Genomic DNA, 17,874 nt, shown 5'->3' on the forward strand with positions numbered 1-17,874 from the left:
GGCAATTGACGTTAGCTTATTCGGAAAGTTAGGAACATTTTTGTTAATTCTTGTTGGAACACAAATGTTATTAGCCTGTATCCCCCATGTTTTTCAGAAATAAATGATAACCATTGGGCAATGTTATCAGTAGGTTTGTATGAAACATGCTGGAAACATTTCTTAAAACTGAAAGAACATGTTTGGAACAATGAATAGGTTTCAACACTGTGTCATGTCATAACTATCTCACAACCAGCTGAAGACCTATTGAGAATGTTCCAGTTTAATGTCAGCTGGACATTCACCAACCGGTATCCAAACGAGAGGAGCCTTGATGTCCTTCTGTCTTGACAGAAGCACTCAGAGACACTGCCATGTGCTCTGGACTGTGTGGCTGTACAACAGATTATTTGTGAATCTTAACCGACCCATAGTTTGTGTTGACTTCGATATGCACTTTCTTACAACACTTTGGATAAATGCGTCACTTCGGAACAATGTCTGCTAAATAAAACCTAATGTAATACAATATAATGTGAGGTATTGTCCCTGCATTGATCTCACTTTCACCAGTTCTCCACCTCTCCTCTTCTTAACTCCTTTCATAACTCTCCCAGCCTCGACACCTGCTCCGCTCCTCTCGCTACGCAACACACCCCGTTCTCTCCAATCAAACACCGGCCCCCGCTTCGCGTGCCTTTTCTCCGGCCTGCCCGCGTGAGTCCTGAAAGCTGCCGTCACTCGAGAGCCGCGGTAACCCAAGACGCCCGCCCCACGCGCCTCACCTTTACAAACTCTCCCGCCGTTCTGCGACTCCCAACTCAAACCCGCTTTGAACTCGGGCAGAACAAAAACCACAAAAGACATCGTCAGAAAACATTGTGCGGATACAGCCCAGCACTACGCAATCTCGTTCCCTTTGTGTTAAAATTAACCCCCCCCCTTAGCTCTTCATGTAATAGGATTTGTTCACATGCGATCGCTGAAAGTGAATTTCAAATAATGTGATTTTAATTGATTGCAAAAGTCTATTTTCATAAAGTAAAGCAAATTAACCATTTTAATAAAACAATACATCTTTTAAGCGCAGAATTATGTATGGGAGTACAGTTAATGAATATTGAGCCAAAGCAGAGAATGATTACCCCACTCAGCAATATCTGTAATGAATTCCCCACCATGTAAGGACCTACTGTACATATAGACTGTTTCATCTCGGCAAAGCGAATTACTGTTAAAAGGTGATGAGGGTCCATTTACCCCACATTAATGTCGCATTGATCACCGGCACATGTCATTTATTCTAATGGCCGCCTTTGATTATAAATCACTTTAATTCCGTCTGCGAGCGGGTGATTGGAATAGCGGCGGTTTTTTAAACAAGGAATGGGAGTGGGGCGGGGGAGAAAAAAATCCCTCCGAAGGACCGCATGGTGTTGAAAGGAAGATGGCTGAAAAGGCGGAGAGAGTTACAATGGCCGGACCCCAGTGACGTCCGCAGAACGATCGTCCGATGCCGAAGGCAGAACCTCGTACCGATCCGAGAACGGCTGTAGCGGGTAAAATATCAATACTCGGGGGGGAAATCGGATGCCATCACATTGACCCAAGGGCTCTCATAGATGTTATGATTCATATGTCAATCCAGGGAGCAACCACTGGATTGGGTTTCATCAGGCTTGCGCTCAATTTGCCAAACATCCATCAATGTTTTATACAAACAACATGAAGATCACGAAAGCAACCAAGTAATGAGAGTTTCACTGCATGATGTCATGATGAGCTGTTATTATTATTATTATTATCATTATTATTATTATTATTATTATTATTATTATTATTATTGTGATGGCTCAGAGACATTCAAAGGGGTGACATTATCACATAATAAGTCACTCATAACTTTGTGTATGCTGCAATGTTTACGTTGGTTGATTCATTGTACCAGATACGTAACCTAGCAACGTTTCAGAAAAGCTCCATTCTGATGTTAAAAGGGCTTAAGTTTGAATGGAAATTAGTTACTGTATCGTTCTTTAATTTGCCCTTTTCAAATATATAAATGTGTTGGTAAAACTGTCGTATAATTGCAAGAATACACTCAAAGTCGTGAGAAAAATATATATTTAAATAGTAATTGTATTTAAAAGGCATCAGTCTGCCACAGAGAAGCTGGAGAGGGACTAGGTGAGAATGTGCCCATGTTACCCGATGCAGCCAGAGGCATCTGCCCCTGCTGACCCCAGAGGGGCCGGTGGTCAGACTGTTTGTGTAAAGAAGCCTGTTGTTGAGTGGGGGGTGGTGGGGGTCTCAACAGAAAATCCCCCCCCCCCCCCTCATGGTATGAGTCAGTCAGAACCCCAGGGCAGGAGCCCTTAAACATGAGTAATAGTGGAGCTGGCTCATGTGTCTGACCCGCTGCTCTGAGAATGCATACGAGCACATTCTCTTCCTCTGTGTGTGTGTGTGTGTGTGTGTATGTGTGTATGTGTGTGTGTCACTAGACCAAGCCTGGATCAACAGCTGACCCACTCTCCCCAGGCGCACCGCTGTTCTGAAACAAACAGCCAACCAGGCGTGCGTTCAAGACAACAGGGCGGCCTGTAGCGTAAGGTTAAGGTAAATGACTGGGACATACAAGGTCGGTGGTTCTAATCCCGGTATAGCCACAATAATATCCGCAGGGGCAATAGCCGTTGGGGCAATAGCTGTTGGGCCCTTGAGCAAGGCCCTTAACCCTGCATTGCTCCAGGTGAGGATTGCCTCCTGCTTAGTCTAATCAACTGTACGTCGCTCTGGATAAGAGCGTCTGCCAAATGACAATAATGTAATATAATGTAACAACAAATGTTCACAAACAGTTACTGTTGAACGATTTTAAATGAACATTCCATTTAGTTCACCACCAACGCATTTTAAATACAAATGCCTGCTAGCTGATTTGTTGCTTACCTGTGATTTTTGAGGTAAGAACAAATATTACATTGATTAAAGTGTATTAGTGCATTAAGTGTGTTAGCTCACATTTGTGGTTAACAGGAGAAATTTATATGTTGCCAAACTTTAGCTAACGTTTGCCATCTAACAAAAGTATACAAGCGGTTCTGTTGTCAGAGCAGGTATATAAGAGAGGGGACAAAAGTATACAAGCGGTTCTGTCGTCAGAGCAGGTATAGAGAGGGGACCAACGTATAAAGGAGGTTCTCTGCAGCTGCCTGCAGCTCCTGCTTTCAAACATAGAATAGAGGGATAAGAGAGACCAAAGAGTTAAGTGGCTGGCCAAAAAAAAAAACAAACAAAAACGTGGCCTCTTGCCTGGTTTCTTTCACCTCCTAAGATTGCACTTGGATGCTGGCGGCTGTGGTGAACCGGGGGGTTGGGTGGGGTGTAGATTGTTGGGTCGGGACTGTGGAGAAAGCGGGGCTTTTGTGAGGAGCAAACAGTGCGGGCGGACCTCAGCTCTCTTTATCTCTGAACGTTTGGAATCCGCGGTGCGGTGAAATGGCCACGTTCGACTCTAATACGAGGGGGGGGGGCTGGCTGGCGTCTGCCGGGAGGTTCTCTCGCCGTCTGCTCGACCTCGTCGATGCGTCTCCAACCAGCAGCTGTTCGGAGGCCGTCCTCCAGGCGTGTTGGGGTTGTTTGTGGTTTGTAAAGGGCTCTTTGAATACAGACAAAAACAGCAATATAATACCAACTGTACCTACGGGGAGGCCGTGCGGCAGTGAGTCATTGACTCCCAGCAAAACACTCCTTGTCTCACTCTCTTTCTGTGTGTGTGTGTGTGTGTGTGTGTGCTGGTGTGTTTGAGTGAGTGAGTGAGTGAGTGCGCGTGTGTGTGAATGCGAGCATGTGTGAGAGAGGCAGATTATTTATAATTGTCTGTGTGCCTGCGCGCATGTGTGTGTGCATATTTGCAAGTGTGGATTTATAACTAACAGTGCATGTGTGTGCCTGTCTGAGGGCGAGTGTGTCTATGACATGGTTTGTACTCCCCCCCTCTCTCTTTCTCTCTTAACACCCCCCCTCCTCCCCCATCTTTCTCTTTCTTCCCTCCCTCTCTCCATCACTCAGGGAGGAAGCAGTGCCTGATATAGAAAGCTGTTCAGGCTCCAAGCCGGTCAAGGTTCTCCAAACGTCCTGGTGTGGATTTGGGACTCCTCCTGTTTTCATCTTTCAGTGTCCTCAAAGGGCTCCTCAGGCCCTGCCTTCAGTTGAAGGGGAAGAGGAGGAGGGAGGTTAAAAAAGTGAAAGAGTGAGGGGGAGAGTGTCAGGAAGAGAGAAAGTGAGAGGGTGCGATTGTGGGGGATTATAATCGAGGAGCAAGAGAGAGCCAGAGTGAGCTGGTGAGCAAGAGAGCGAGAGTGAGAGTGAGAGAAGGTGAGAGGGTGCAATTGCGATCAAGGAGCGAAAGAGAGCGAGAGTGAGAGAGCAAGAGAGTGCAAGTCCAAGAGATGTGGAGTGAGAAAGCGAGAGCGAGCAGGTGAGCTAGTGAAAGAGTGAGAGAGCGCTAGGTAGCGGGTGAGTGAGAGAGAGCTAGAGTAAATGAAAGAGAGCTAGAGTGAGCGGGTGATCGAGTGAGAGTTTCTACAGAGCACTTCAGCCAAACAGCAGTGGAAAGAGGGTGAGGAAGAGAAATGGTTTATGTAAGGAAGTGCACGCTGGGGAGGAAAAAAAAACAAGGAAAAAAAAAACACCGCCTCACCTCGTGTGACTCGCAGGCCGACCCAGACGCAAGCCCGCCGCGTATGAAAGGAAAGCCAGACCCTTTTATTCAGCTCTTTTAAACCGCTGCCAGGCCTAACTGCCTCCTTTCTGACCGAAAAGGAGAAGGAGAATGAGAGAGGGAGGGAGGGAGACGCGATGCGGAGGCCTCAGCTTCCTCAGCGAGGAGCAGGCCTGTCAGTCTGCGGCGTGGATGGTGGAGTGTTGATTACAGCCAGGCGACGCCGATTGCAGACGCTTTTGTTTTCGGGCTGAAACCGAAACAGACGCCTGTAACCCGAGCGCTTTACTCTGTTTGGCGGGAGATACGTCGCGCCCAGCCGTTTGTGAACCGACTGCCCGCCGCACTGAGCCCGCGCCATGGCACGGGCATCGGTCACAAGGCCTGTTCGCCGTCTCGGCGACTCGGCGACTGGGCTCCAGTGTTCCCGCCGGCAGACGACACGTGCACACTTACCAGTAGGAACCTGGCGACCTCTATAATCCTCCACCGGCGAGGACAGGATACTGTATGGTAGTCAAACATGTGCCCTGCCACAAAAACACCAGCTCGGGAACTGCACCAAGGCTGCTAAACTGAAACCATATGACCGCCGCCACCTCGAACGGGGATCACATGACTCAAGCCTTGGCCAGACGCCGGCTCCAGTGCGTACGCGTCTATTTATTTGCGTGCCCCCGCGGGCACAGCACATGAAAGCCTGGAGGAAAGATGTCAAGTATCCATCTCAGGGTGGGGAGGACACAGAGGGAGATTATACATCTGAAGCCACCATAAAGGTCAAGTGAAGCTTCTCGAGACCGCCGGTTTGTGCCGTTTGCGCATAAATTGCCACCTATAGGGGAGGAGACCCCAACAGAACCTAAGATCAAGGTCCCACCATCACCCTCAGCAAGAATATAGGAGCCCCTGATAAAAGGTGACCCGGAAGTGTGTCGCGTCGAAGAGAGATGGCTCTCAACATCACCGAGAGCCACACCACGAAGCGAATCATGATAGTGAAGTCCTAAAACCTCTGGAAAGACTTCCAGGTTCCATTGACTGGTATCGTTCAAAAGTACATTTAAAAATATTTAACCACCTCCCCTGTGTCCATACGCTAAGGATTCAGGCATACACACATGAGATTTCAGGCCTGAAAAGCATTACCGTTAACAGGGGCCACGCACTTCAAATAATTAAAATCGGTAAAAGAAAACACGTGTTCAAGCACAGCTATCGTCCTGGGTGACTACAGGAGCCCCAGAGATGACAAGTCAGCTGCTGCGGAGCCGTTAGCCGCAGCTATGTCCGCTCTGAACCCGCCGATGAAAATAAACCCCTGGCAGCGGCGGCGGTAATAGCGGCAGCAGTAGGAGCAGTGATGAAAAAAGCTTACTTGACCGTTCAGACGGTCTAATCCCCGTCTCGGATTAAGGAGCGGCGTATTCTCGGTAACGCCGCCACCACAACGCAGGAAAAGCCGACTTCTTCCAATATCCTCCATCAGCGAGGTTATGAGCGGAGGGCCACTCGAGACACGGCGGATTCGATTACGCGGGTTTCTGACACGTGACCGGCGGCCGTAATCCCAGCCTTATTTCTGCAAACAGGAGGGAATTAGACGGCGGGTTTTCAGGGATGAGCAAACGCAGACAGGCCGAACTCTAAAGAGATCTCTGTTACTCTCTTTATCAGTGGGTTACACAAGCTGGGAAAAGAAAGAAAAAAAAAAACTCCATAAAAACAAAATTGGATTTTGAATAATTACTAATTGCTTTCTTACAAAACTGACAGTTCACGGTGTGAATGGAACAAATTAATTCAATTGAAGGAACAAATGAGCCGCATTTAAAAGTTTAAAAACACGGTTAAAATTAACATTGGGTTGAATCTTATCGTTGCACCTTAGAAGATAAGGGCCGCAAATTTGCCACCACCTTTGTAAAAGCAAAAAGCGGATAGATGTCAATTTCATTCACTGGCAGGGCTTGATATTCCAGCGCGTATCCAGGAATCTCATTAACTGCGAAACCGCATGAACCGACATGAAGCAACACCCACTGCTTTCACACTTGTGGGTCAGAGCCATTAGATTTGCAGAATCTCGTATCCACGGCACACTCGCAATCCGCTACAAAAATAACAGTCTGGGAAAGATAATTAAGAAGAAACGCGGTCCAGAGTGCCGTACACAAGACAATGCTTCTGTTTCTAATTAAAAAGTGTAAAAATGCTCACTCAAAGTCTACAGCGGACATATGGAAATTACTTCTTTATTATCTTCAAAAGAAAAAGAGAACAGTGAAACCAATAGGCAGGCTAAAATGCATTAACACCATTATCTGAATTTTAATGAACAAAAATATATACAACAGGTGAGGAAATGAATTAAGTATGTGTACTGCACATGCTGCAAAGCCTAAATGATCTGCAAAATGATAGAAATGTGTTGGCTAGTCTATAAAAATTGCAAGCACTTATAACGGTGGAACAAAATGGACTATACAGCTAAAGCTCATCTTCCCAAATGGGAACACGTTATGATTCACCGAGTCAAATGATAGGCACTGAATACTACTGAAAAGCCCTTTAAACGCATGTTATAAGATATTAAAAAGAGGAGATGAGCTCTTCAACGCAAAAGCAATCCCGCCTCGTCCACCGTTACTCGATCCTACCCCTCCGCATTATTGTCCTCAATCTCAACCCGCTCTTCATGAATCCGTTGATCTCCACTCGCTGTTTATTTTCGATATTAGATTGGGTAATACACATACAAAAACATCATTTGTAACTTGAAACAATTTACACTGAGCATGCACACTCTCTGTGTGCTTGCTAATGGGAGAGGTGTGTGTCGGTCAGACAGGCTGAACACTCGAAATGTGAAAGCAATGTTCAGCCACCTTCCTGATTATGACTGTTTGACCCGCGCTTTGACCCCACCTCGTCCCCGTACCCGCCCTCGGCACCGTGATGAATGAGGCCGAGCTCAACTTCATCACAACTTCTCATCCACCTGACAGCATTATTCATCAGGCCAGCGCAAACGCACACCGATCCATCAGACCAACACAAACGCACACAGATCTATCAGACCAACACAAACGCACACAGATCTATCAGACGAACACAAACGCGCACAGATCCGTCAGACAAACACAAACGCGCACAGATCCGTCAGACCAACACAAATGCACACTGAGACATCAGACCAACATAAACAAATGCAGATCCATCAAACCAACACAAACCCACATAGATTCAGCAGACCAACAAGCGTACACTCATGGATCAGACCAACACAAACGCACACAGGTACATCAGATCAACACAAATGCCCACAGATCTATCAGACCAACACAAGTGCACACAGATCCATCAGACCAACACAAACGCACACAGATCTATCAGACCAACACAAACACACACTGATACATCAGACCAATGTAAACAAATGCAGATCCATCGGACCAACACAAATGCACACCCATCCATCAGACCAACAGAAATGCACATACGTAGGTCCATCAGACCAAGACAAATGCACACAGATTCATCAGGCCAACTGAAATGCACACAGGTCCATCAGAACAACAGAAATGCACACAGATTCATCAGGCAAGCGCAAAAGCACACAGGTCCATCAGACCAACACAAAACACACATACGTAGGTCCATCAGACCAACATAAACATACAGATCAATCAGACCAACATAAATGCACACAGATCCACCAGACCTAAATAAACGCACACAGATCCACCAGACCAACCAAAATAAACGCACACAGATCCACCAGACCACAGGGCCCTCCTGTTGTGGCCAATACAACAGATGAAGTCATCGCTCAGAGTAGGATAAGCCGAAACCTGGGAGGGAATCTAATATTGTCGGAGCATCTTCTTACAGCACGTTAACATGCTTAAGGGTCTATATGTTCAGGTTGGATAATAGGGGCTTTTCCATGTTCCCGGAATCTCAGCGATGATGCCAGCCATCTGTCATATCCGCCAGACTGATTAAAGGATGGTCAAACACACTGCAAGGGCTTTAATGAGACTGCCTGCTGTTTTTGTCAATCTTAGAAATGCAGACAAACAAGACAGTACGCAGAGCGCAACTGCTACAAAGCCCCAGCCTCCGCTGCAGCTTCTGAAGTACCCGGCAGAGCGAGCAGCTTATGGACTGAAACAAGGGTCAAAGGAGAACTCCCAAGAGGCACTTCGGTCTCGGTGATATGGCGGGCTCATTCCAATAGCTTTTTATCATTTTATTTTTAATTTCACTTTTTTCTTTACCTTGCTCTACTACTAGCTCCACCCACCAGGAGAGGCTAGAACATTTTTTGGAATTAGGCCAATGGAATGTCCCTGCTCCTTCAAATTTCAGTTGGAATCCATGTCAGTTACAGACATGGCAGATGAGGAGAGGTGGATCAGCAGGTTGATCATTTATATGTCATGCTTCCCAAAAAAGAAATCCTTCTGCAAAGGATGCACTGATGTTTCCTTGCTCAAGGGAAAGATCTGGAGTTCCCAACTTCTACTTCTAGCTTCTAGAAGGGGCGGTAAATGACCTAGTTAAGGTAAATGACTGGGACACGCAAGGTTGGTGGTTCTAATCCCGGTGTAGCCACCATAAGATCCACATAGCCGTTGGGCCCTTGAGCAAGGCCCTTAACCCTGCATTGCTCCAGGGGAGGATTGTCTCCTGCTTAGTCTAATAAACTGTATGTCGCTCTTGATAAGATTGTCTGCAAAATGCCAAGAATGTAATGTAATGTAGATGGAACATTCTATGGGTTGGAATGTCCTTAAAGAAGGGGGACCTCGATTGATTTCGGGTCAGGAGCAAGGAAAAGAAAAAAAAGAAGTGGAAAGAGCCTAGTGTGCCAGAATTCGTACACCGGCAGTTTCTGGACAGAAGATGGTTGCTATGGTCAGGAGCTGTGGTCACGGAGGCATCCTTTGAGAAGCTTGCCTCAGATAGCAGAAATAGGGGAATAATGTATTCTCTCACCCTGTGATCTCTGGCTGCCCAGCTGTCTGCCCTTTGCATCAATCACTACTAGGGCTGGGTGATTTTCACAGATATCGCCATTTCCACTATATCCTCCGTTTTCAGTGCGTTTCACAAGTTTTCAGCAGGTTTGGATGGTAACCGTCAACCATAACGTTGCCGACCATGAACAGCTCTAAGAATTATAACCATCTTGCCAAATGCTGGGAGAAATAACGTGACAGCGTATACACATTCTGCAATGCGCTGCGACCGATATCCCATCCTTATCAGTTGTTGCAATCACATGTTTGACGGCCCCTGTCAACAGTGCTCATGCTGAACTCTCTGTCCCCCATTACAGTAATTCTGTCAGTGACACCAGGTGTTCCACCAAAGACTCAAGCCTTACAATGTACAATAGGTTGTATAAAAACAAATGTTAAAGAATAAAAACATTCACATTCTCATTTCTCATCTCATCTCAGTCACATTCTCAAAAACCCTCATTTTACTCATGCGTGCTATGTTTCTAACAATGTTCTGTTGAAGGTAAAAAGCATGATTTTTCTTTCTGAGATTGACCAAAGTGATTAAATGCATCTGCCTATTGATACATTTTGCTCAACACTTTGTCTGTGGTGCCCACCACCCCATTAATCAAATGATAGATCCACAGGTCAAGTCATGTTCTTGAGACTAGAGCCTGAGCACTAAGCAGACCCAAAGTGTTGCACAAGACTATCCCGGCATACGGTCGCATCCCTGACACTGAGGGGGCCGTGATGGAACACAGAGGCGAGCTGTTCGTAAACAGCAGCGTGTTCCCGGAGGCGAGCGGACATGTCGGGGTGACACGGCAGTGGGTCATCGTGAGGAAGGGTTGCGATAATCCATTTTTTGGGCAGGAGCGTGACTGAATAGTCTCAGAGTCACCTCAGCGTGTGGTATCCTTTTACGCATTTTCCACAGGCCTTCTGCACGCAGGGTCTGAAACAACCTATCCTGTTCTCTCCTCTCTCACGCACTCTTTCCTTTCTCTCTCTGCATCCCTTCTTCTCCTTTTCCCTTCTTCTCACTCTCCCGCTTACCCTGCAACCAGACGAGTCTCTCCTCTCCCCGCACGAACCCTCCTGGTTTATGTCAAATCCAGCTGTTGTTTTGGGAACGGCTGCCAATTCTTCGGCATGAAGCAGAGGCGGGGGGGGGGGGGGATAAGGGAGCAGGAGAGGGGGATGGAGGGAGGAAGAGGAGGGGGTGGGGAGAAGGGTACGGAGGAAATAAAACAAAGGTTGACGTGAGCGCAGACAGAGGGGCCTGGCGGGACGCCCAGCGCTGTCCGCAGGAGCGCGGCACGAGCCAAACGGCGCCTTTCGGAACGACATCACAGGGGCCCGAGCGCTCCCTGGCACGTCTTCGTGAGATTGCCCCGGCCCTGGCCACTTCAACACAAACACTAATTGTTCGCAGGACGGATTGAACCGGAGTGCAGGAGGGTCACGGTTTTCCATTGTTAGTTTCCTTGCGCAGATACGGACTGTTTATTCCCCACATCCTAACAAAAACACATTAAAAGCTGACGCATGGGCTGGACTGGACACCCCCCAACCTCATGTCAACGGTGCAGACCAGCCTGGCTCACACGGACCGTTCCCTCGCACGGACTGACGAAAAATACGTCAGGCATGTTTTAAGAAGCAAAACAAATTGTTGAATGTGTTCATATTTCCAGCAAAACATTTTGTGAGCGTCACGTTCAGTTCGTCACACACTGACCAAGTTCTCTCGCTGCAGCCAGAAGTGAACTGTTTAACTGAACTTACAGTGAACTCTGTGATGCAAAACACTGCGATATGCTGCGTTATACCTTTATGTATGTGGTGTCCTGAACCGTCGCGGAGTGGAGGACGCGTGGTCATTAAGCTGTGCAGCAGAAGCGGCGGCCCTGTGATACATCACAGCAGTGCACCTTGCGGGTCGAACGCCGGGCAAACACCCCTGAACTCAGCTCCAGGGATCCACGGGTCCACAAACCGGCAGAATAACCGGCAGCCTGCCCACAAGCGGATGGTGGAGGGCCTCGTTCCGGCGTGCCTTCACGCACACGATCCGGCTGTTCGGGGATGTCAGCTCCCATTAACGCTGAGCAGCCCGGATTAGGGCGGACGGGCCTATCTCAACACCGCAGCCTGCTCCCGCGGACGGGGGCGCGGGCCCTGGGTTAATGAACCCGGCCCCGGGTGGTCGTCGGGGGCGATGGCGGGGGCACGGCTGATTCGCAGTGCCGTGCCCCAGTTTCCACAAATGAGAGAAGAGGGCAGAGCCTGCGGGGGCGGAGCGAGATGTGCCTTTGCGTCTGGCGACGCCGCGGAGGAGACACGATTACCCCGCGTTCGGAAGGTAAACAATTTCAGCGATGCGCACACTTTGGCCACTCAGTGGTAATGACATGGCCAGCGCTCGATAGCGCGGCTTGACAAATCAGAAAAGGTAATCCGTTTGGGACAGGGGGGTCTGAAATTTGGGAAGCAATATATAGGAGAGAGGGGTAAATTGGAGGTGAGGCTTTCTTCTGGTGAGAGCTGGTGCAATCTTCCAGCCTTCTCAGAAAATGGGTCAGGAAAACTTGCAATTGGGCACAGTGTTTATCCGTTATACAACTCAAAGACTCCAATCTCCCTGTTCTGAGCGATGCTGACAGAGACCGAGCGGGAGGCCTCTGTCGCAAAAGCACCAAAATAGGAGACTGTAGTTAGCAGGCCGCAGGCGTTAACAAAATGTCAGGACACTCATTTTTCAGTTCACTGGGTGGTCACCACTGCAGCTGCCATACAGCTTTTTTTGACTGGTCACACTTTACAATAATGTTACATGGACTGGCATTAACTGATGAAGTTGTTAACCAACTGCAATGTCCAGCTTTTTTAATGTATTTGTACATCATTATTCATGTTAACAACTGAATTTGTTAACGCCAATTCCTATTGAAAAAAAGTATGTTAATGTATTTGTTAATGATTAACGAATTATAAATACATGCTAATGTATAAATATTGATGCAACTAATACATTACTTAGTAGTTTAATACATTACCTAATGAAAAGTTAATTTCATGCTTAATTAAAGCATTGGTGCATCATTAATTCATGTAAACAACGACACTAGTTAATGCCGACTCATGTAACCTTATTGTAAAGAGTGACCACTGATCCGTGTGTAAACCCACACAAGTCCCTGTGTGCCACCAAAAGACCAACTCGGCTCAACGATATTTCTCCTAAACAGGTCCAGTCACCAGGGGTTGAACCGTAACAAGGGGTTAATGAGACCAGACCGAGCGGTTACATACCGAAGCTTTGGTGCCACCCCGAAAAATAGCAGGACCAGTTCGGTTACACGCTGGTTTTACAGAGCAATTTCATTTCTGGTTTGGCATTGGGGTCTCATAGCTCCCAAGAACGAGGAACACGAGGGCAGAGGGTGAGAGAGTTCAAGGGTTCGAGGGTTCAGGGCCAACAGTGCAAGCTCTGGGTTCAGGGGACGAGGGAATACAACAAGGCCTTCTGACACTCTGCAGAACAAACGCTTCGGAAAAACCTCGCGCTCGTCAGCTCAGGCAGGGGGTTTCCCCTCCCCTTTCACAGGGGCTCAGTGTTCTTCTAAATGATAGTAGGCAGACTGGCCTTTATTTTCCGCTTTATTCAGATGGACATAAGGAAGAGAGGGTAACACAGTGTGCAGCTGATCCCATGGTAAGGGATCAGACCCCCAGGGTGGTGGGGTTCGGCGGGGCTAGGGAAATCACACACGGCTCGACAATCGGCTGACCTAACAGACCGCGGCGCGCGTCTCCCCGACTTACTTGTCTTTTAAGAAGTCAACGACGAGTTTGAAGTCGGCGATGCAGTACTCCCGCTTCATATCCATCAGGACGCTGTCGGAGGCAGACTGGACAGGCACGTGCAGGAAAGCGTACACCCGCGGATGGCTGAGGATTTTGGCCATTTCCTGGGGAAGAGTTAAAAAGAGACAATAAATCACATTTTTGTTATTTTTAACACAGACAATTTTTGTAAAAAAATAAATAAATAACAATATTTAAAGATATTTAAAAACGCATAAAGATTTTGTATAGAAGCCCAAATAATTAGGAAATGCCCTGAGAGGAGGAGCATATTGCATTGTCGGAGTGCAAACTATGGTGTCGGCTTTGACCTTTCCAGAGTCAACAGGGGATCTTTAATACGTCACCTATAGAAATAGTCTGCCGTGTAACACACACTTCTGTGTGGGCGGACTCTTCCCTCAACCAACATTTACCTGAGAGTAAGGCAGGTGAGAGAGAACACATTCCCCTGGTGAAATCATTAACCTTTACCACGTTGGAAACATCTACACGACTTCAACTGATTCACTTCCCGATGCAGTTTGCTCAAACACAGACAACTTGCTGTCAAAGCAGGATCTGTGACCCTGCCACCAAATACAGTGAAGACCGTAAGTATTTGGACAGAGACACAAGTTCAAAGGGCCGTAGTTCCAACACGATTCGCTCCGTATCTAAGTATACACCCTCACATTGAAGGTTTTTCCGTGTGGCGTGAACAGTGTAGGAATTACAGCCCTTCAAAATCAGCCGGACTGAACCGTCCCTTTCAGAAATTAAGCGAACGCGTGTTCCCCTTGTCCACGTCTGATATGATTCCTGAACATGAAAGGAAAGCGTGGCGATAAGAGGCTCTCTGAAGAGCCGGCTCATGTCATGTTTGCTGCAGCTCAGCGGAGTAATGCGCGTGGCCACAGGCCTGCTACTGTATGTTCTCCTTGGCTTTGTCCCTTCCTGTAATTACGTTAGCGCGTAATCTCATATTCTCTTTACGCGCCCGCGAATCACACGCCACGGCCCACCCCGCGCCTCGGAAAATATGTCACGGTGCGTTACGTCAATCTGGAGGCCCCCCGCTAGGTAATACAGAATTATTCACGATGCGGATCTCCGTTCTGCCTCGCTATCGAGAGTGCTCGCCAACTACACGTGTAGCGGTCTGCGTTGGAAGCGTGACGCACAGGCGTGTCGTCAGGAACGCGCTACCGAAAGCGCAGCGGTCTGGAGCGAGAGGCCATCTGTATTCCGCACCGGTGCGATTGAGATGTGAGGTCTCCCGTTTCGCTTCAAAGCCGAGCTAAGACGATGCGCCTTTTCCTGACGCGACATCTGCTTTAATTATCCGAGTCCCCCGACGTCCCGTCAAAACGCGGGAGGGCATTCCTCAAGTCGGCGCGTCTGAGAATACAATCCCGACGTTGGCCCTCGAGAGGGGACGCCAGCCGGAAACGAGCTTCCTCCAAAAGGTCAACGGAATTTCTCAAACGGCGGGGCGTCAGTGAGGATGACAAAATGCATAAAACCCTCTCTTTCCTTCCATTTCCACACAAATCAACAGACTCCCTCCTGTTCCCCCCCTCCACAGACTCAATGGTGGAGAATGCATGCAGTAAATGCACGTAAAAAAACTAAAAACAAACAGGCCAAATTCAGACTGAAAAATTTTGGTCATCTAGATAAAAGGTTTTTCCAGGCAACATGCTCTTGGTCTTAGGGTGAGGTGTCACCTTTCCCAGCGGCAGTCAGTTTAATTTACTGACAAACTGGTTATTTATTGGTGAACAGCCATTATACGTTTTATCCTTGAAATACACTTCATAAAGTAAAAGAACAGTTGTAAAATACTTTTGAAAGAAGCAGAGAAAATACTTAACAGATGCACAGGTTTGGGTCTAGTCAGTTGTTGCAAAGTTAATTTCGTAGAGGTGACTACTGCGAGATGAAGGGAGATGTCAAGACTGGTTAGAAAGTTTAAGTTCCGGTCTGCCATTTTCCTGGGGAGATTTGTGGTTGTGACAGCCAGTGGGGCTTCAAAAGAGGCCTGAGCTAAGGTGTGTGCCTATACTAAACCGGGCCTGGCATGAAATGCCTGGCCTGGCATTTTTCTGTTTGCGGACAAGCGTTTTAAGATCCACAAATCATTATGTTATATGGAACCTGTAAACTAATCGCTTCCCCATTATCACAAAGTCTATTTTCCAAGTAAAGATAACGTGTCTTACATCGCACAGAGCCCTAAGTGAACCGTCATGCCATATGGTCTTGGGCGGTAGAAGTTGAGGACACAATCGCAGAAACTAAAAACAGACATTACTTTTTATCTGTAACATGACCTAAATGCACTGCTTCCATCTTGAGGACTGAGGTGCCCATGACACACCTGTTCCATAATCGTACACATGATGTTCTCCCAATGTTACTGGAATGTTTTTCAATGTTATAACATCGCAGCAACATCGTAAAAATGTTTTGCGTTAGCCGGGAGTTGACCTAAATAACGCTAAGTGCACCAACACACCAGTCCATTCATATATGTCACCTGTTCTGTGAAAAGTTCCCTCCATTGCAACATTGTTATAAACATAAGGCTTCTAGCTGATTTTTACCGAATGGGAAAGTGGCAGGATTATATCGAGATAAAGGCCATGTAAGTGAACCACAGAGGTTTGGTGAGATGTAACTCCACGTCCAGTGGGCCGCATTGTCTGCAGGATTTAGTTCTGCCTGATTTAATTAATTAACTTATTATATGACCCAAGCAGGAAAAATAATTCGTGAAATCAGGTGGTGTAGCGCACGGTCGGAGCGAACACCTGCAGACACTGCGGCTGGAAGGACCTGGAGTTGAGTAGTGTGGGTGGAGCGTCTCGATGGGTAAGAGAGCGAGTGCAGACGTCAGAGAACGTGAGGGGTGAACCCAGAAGGCTAGTCTAAACGCAGCTGCAGGAAAACAGAGCGGGTTTGACTCTAATCACCCATGAAAGGGAGAGACGTTCGTAGAAATTTTTTACAGAAAAACAAGACCAATTAATTCATTTCCTGAGATTAAACAAAACCTGCTGTCGGATAGATGGACAATCGCAGATTCCTGGCCCTGCCTGTGTAATCACACTCCTGTAGTTGGAATTCAAGTCACGACCATGATGTGGGGAGAAAAAGAAAAAAGAAAAAGAAATTGGGAAATTATTTCACAGGAGGAAAAAAATTTGATTGCGGTCTTTCTTTACAATTAAAATCTATTGTGAAAAGCACCTCCCCCCCGACCCCCCCCCCCCCGGGAGCCTATCCCCAAATCCGCTTGGCTAGTCTGGCTCGCTTGTCCCACACCGCATGGGGTTATATATTATAAGATCAAAATTAAAATAATTAATTAGCTAGATGAATAACAGCTGATTAGGAACTGAGAAAAATCAAGACCACTAGTGCTGGGACGCGACAAAATCTGAACGCATTAACCACGTGCAGGACATGCAAGATTATCGGTCAGGCTGTGGCTCAGAATGTCAAGCAAGGGGAGAGGGGGAGAGGGAGAGAGAGATCGAGAGAGGGAGAGAGAGAGAGACACAGAAAGAGACATAGAGAGGGGGAGAGGGAGAGAGAGAGAGAGACAGACAGAGAAAGAGAGTGACTGACAGAGAGACGGACACAGAAAGAGAGAGCAATAGACAGAGGCAGACAGAACGAGGGAGAGAGAAGCAGAGGGAAAGAGAGAAAGAGAGAGTCTGACACAGAGAGACAGACAGACACAGAAAGAGAGAGAGAGATAGACAGAGACAGAGACAGAAAGAGAGAGAGTGGCAGAGGGAGAGAGGGAGAGAGGCAAAGAGAGAGAGGAGGGGAGCGAGCGAGTTTATCTTCACGTGAGGATCAGGGGGTCCCTGTGACAGGCATCAACCTCTCCTGTCACAGCGCATTGCTCCATCAGATAGGAGAGGCCGGGCTGAAATGTGCGAGGTGCCGGCTCAGGTTCCCCGGGTGAGCGAGATTAAGCATCACCCTCCAAGCAGAGCCCACCGACTGAAGGATGCGGGGCTGGCATGGATGTTAAGGACTTTGACCTTACAGTGTGTGTGTGAACAGCTTGATATGAAATGGAAATACATATTTTAAACGTAGATTTGAAACTTCCCTCAGGGTCTACTGGGTCATGTGCTGTATATTCCTGCAGACGCACGTTTAATCGTATGACTTCACGCAAGTGTGGCTGTGTAAATTGTCCCGCAACATAATCTGTTGCTCTGCTGGGCGTTAAAAAAAGATAAGAAAAAGAATTATTCTTAAAAAAAAAAAAAAAAA

The 17,874-nt window shown here is 47.4% G+C and overlaps 1 protein-coding gene across 1 annotated transcript in view; it reads right to left on the minus strand.

The window, feature by feature from the left end:
- cdkal1 (CDK5 regulatory subunit associated protein 1-like 1) overlaps positions 1-17,874 on the minus strand; it is a 387,515-nt gene that overhangs the window by 154,726 nt on the left and 214,915 nt on the right. Inside the window, exon 10 of the mRNA XM_061253309.1 lies at positions 13,555-13,700. Within this exon, the coding sequence (XP_061109293.1) occupies positions 13,555-13,700 (146 nt within the window). The remainder of the gene's footprint in view (positions 1-13,554; positions 13,701-17,874) is intronic.

Source organism: Conger conger, chromosome 1 (genome assembly GCF_963514075.1).
Source record: "Conger conger chromosome 1, fConCon1.1, whole genome shotgun sequence".
Classification (NCBI taxonomy): domain Eukaryota; kingdom Metazoa; phylum Chordata; class Actinopteri; order Anguilliformes; family Congridae; genus Conger; species Conger conger.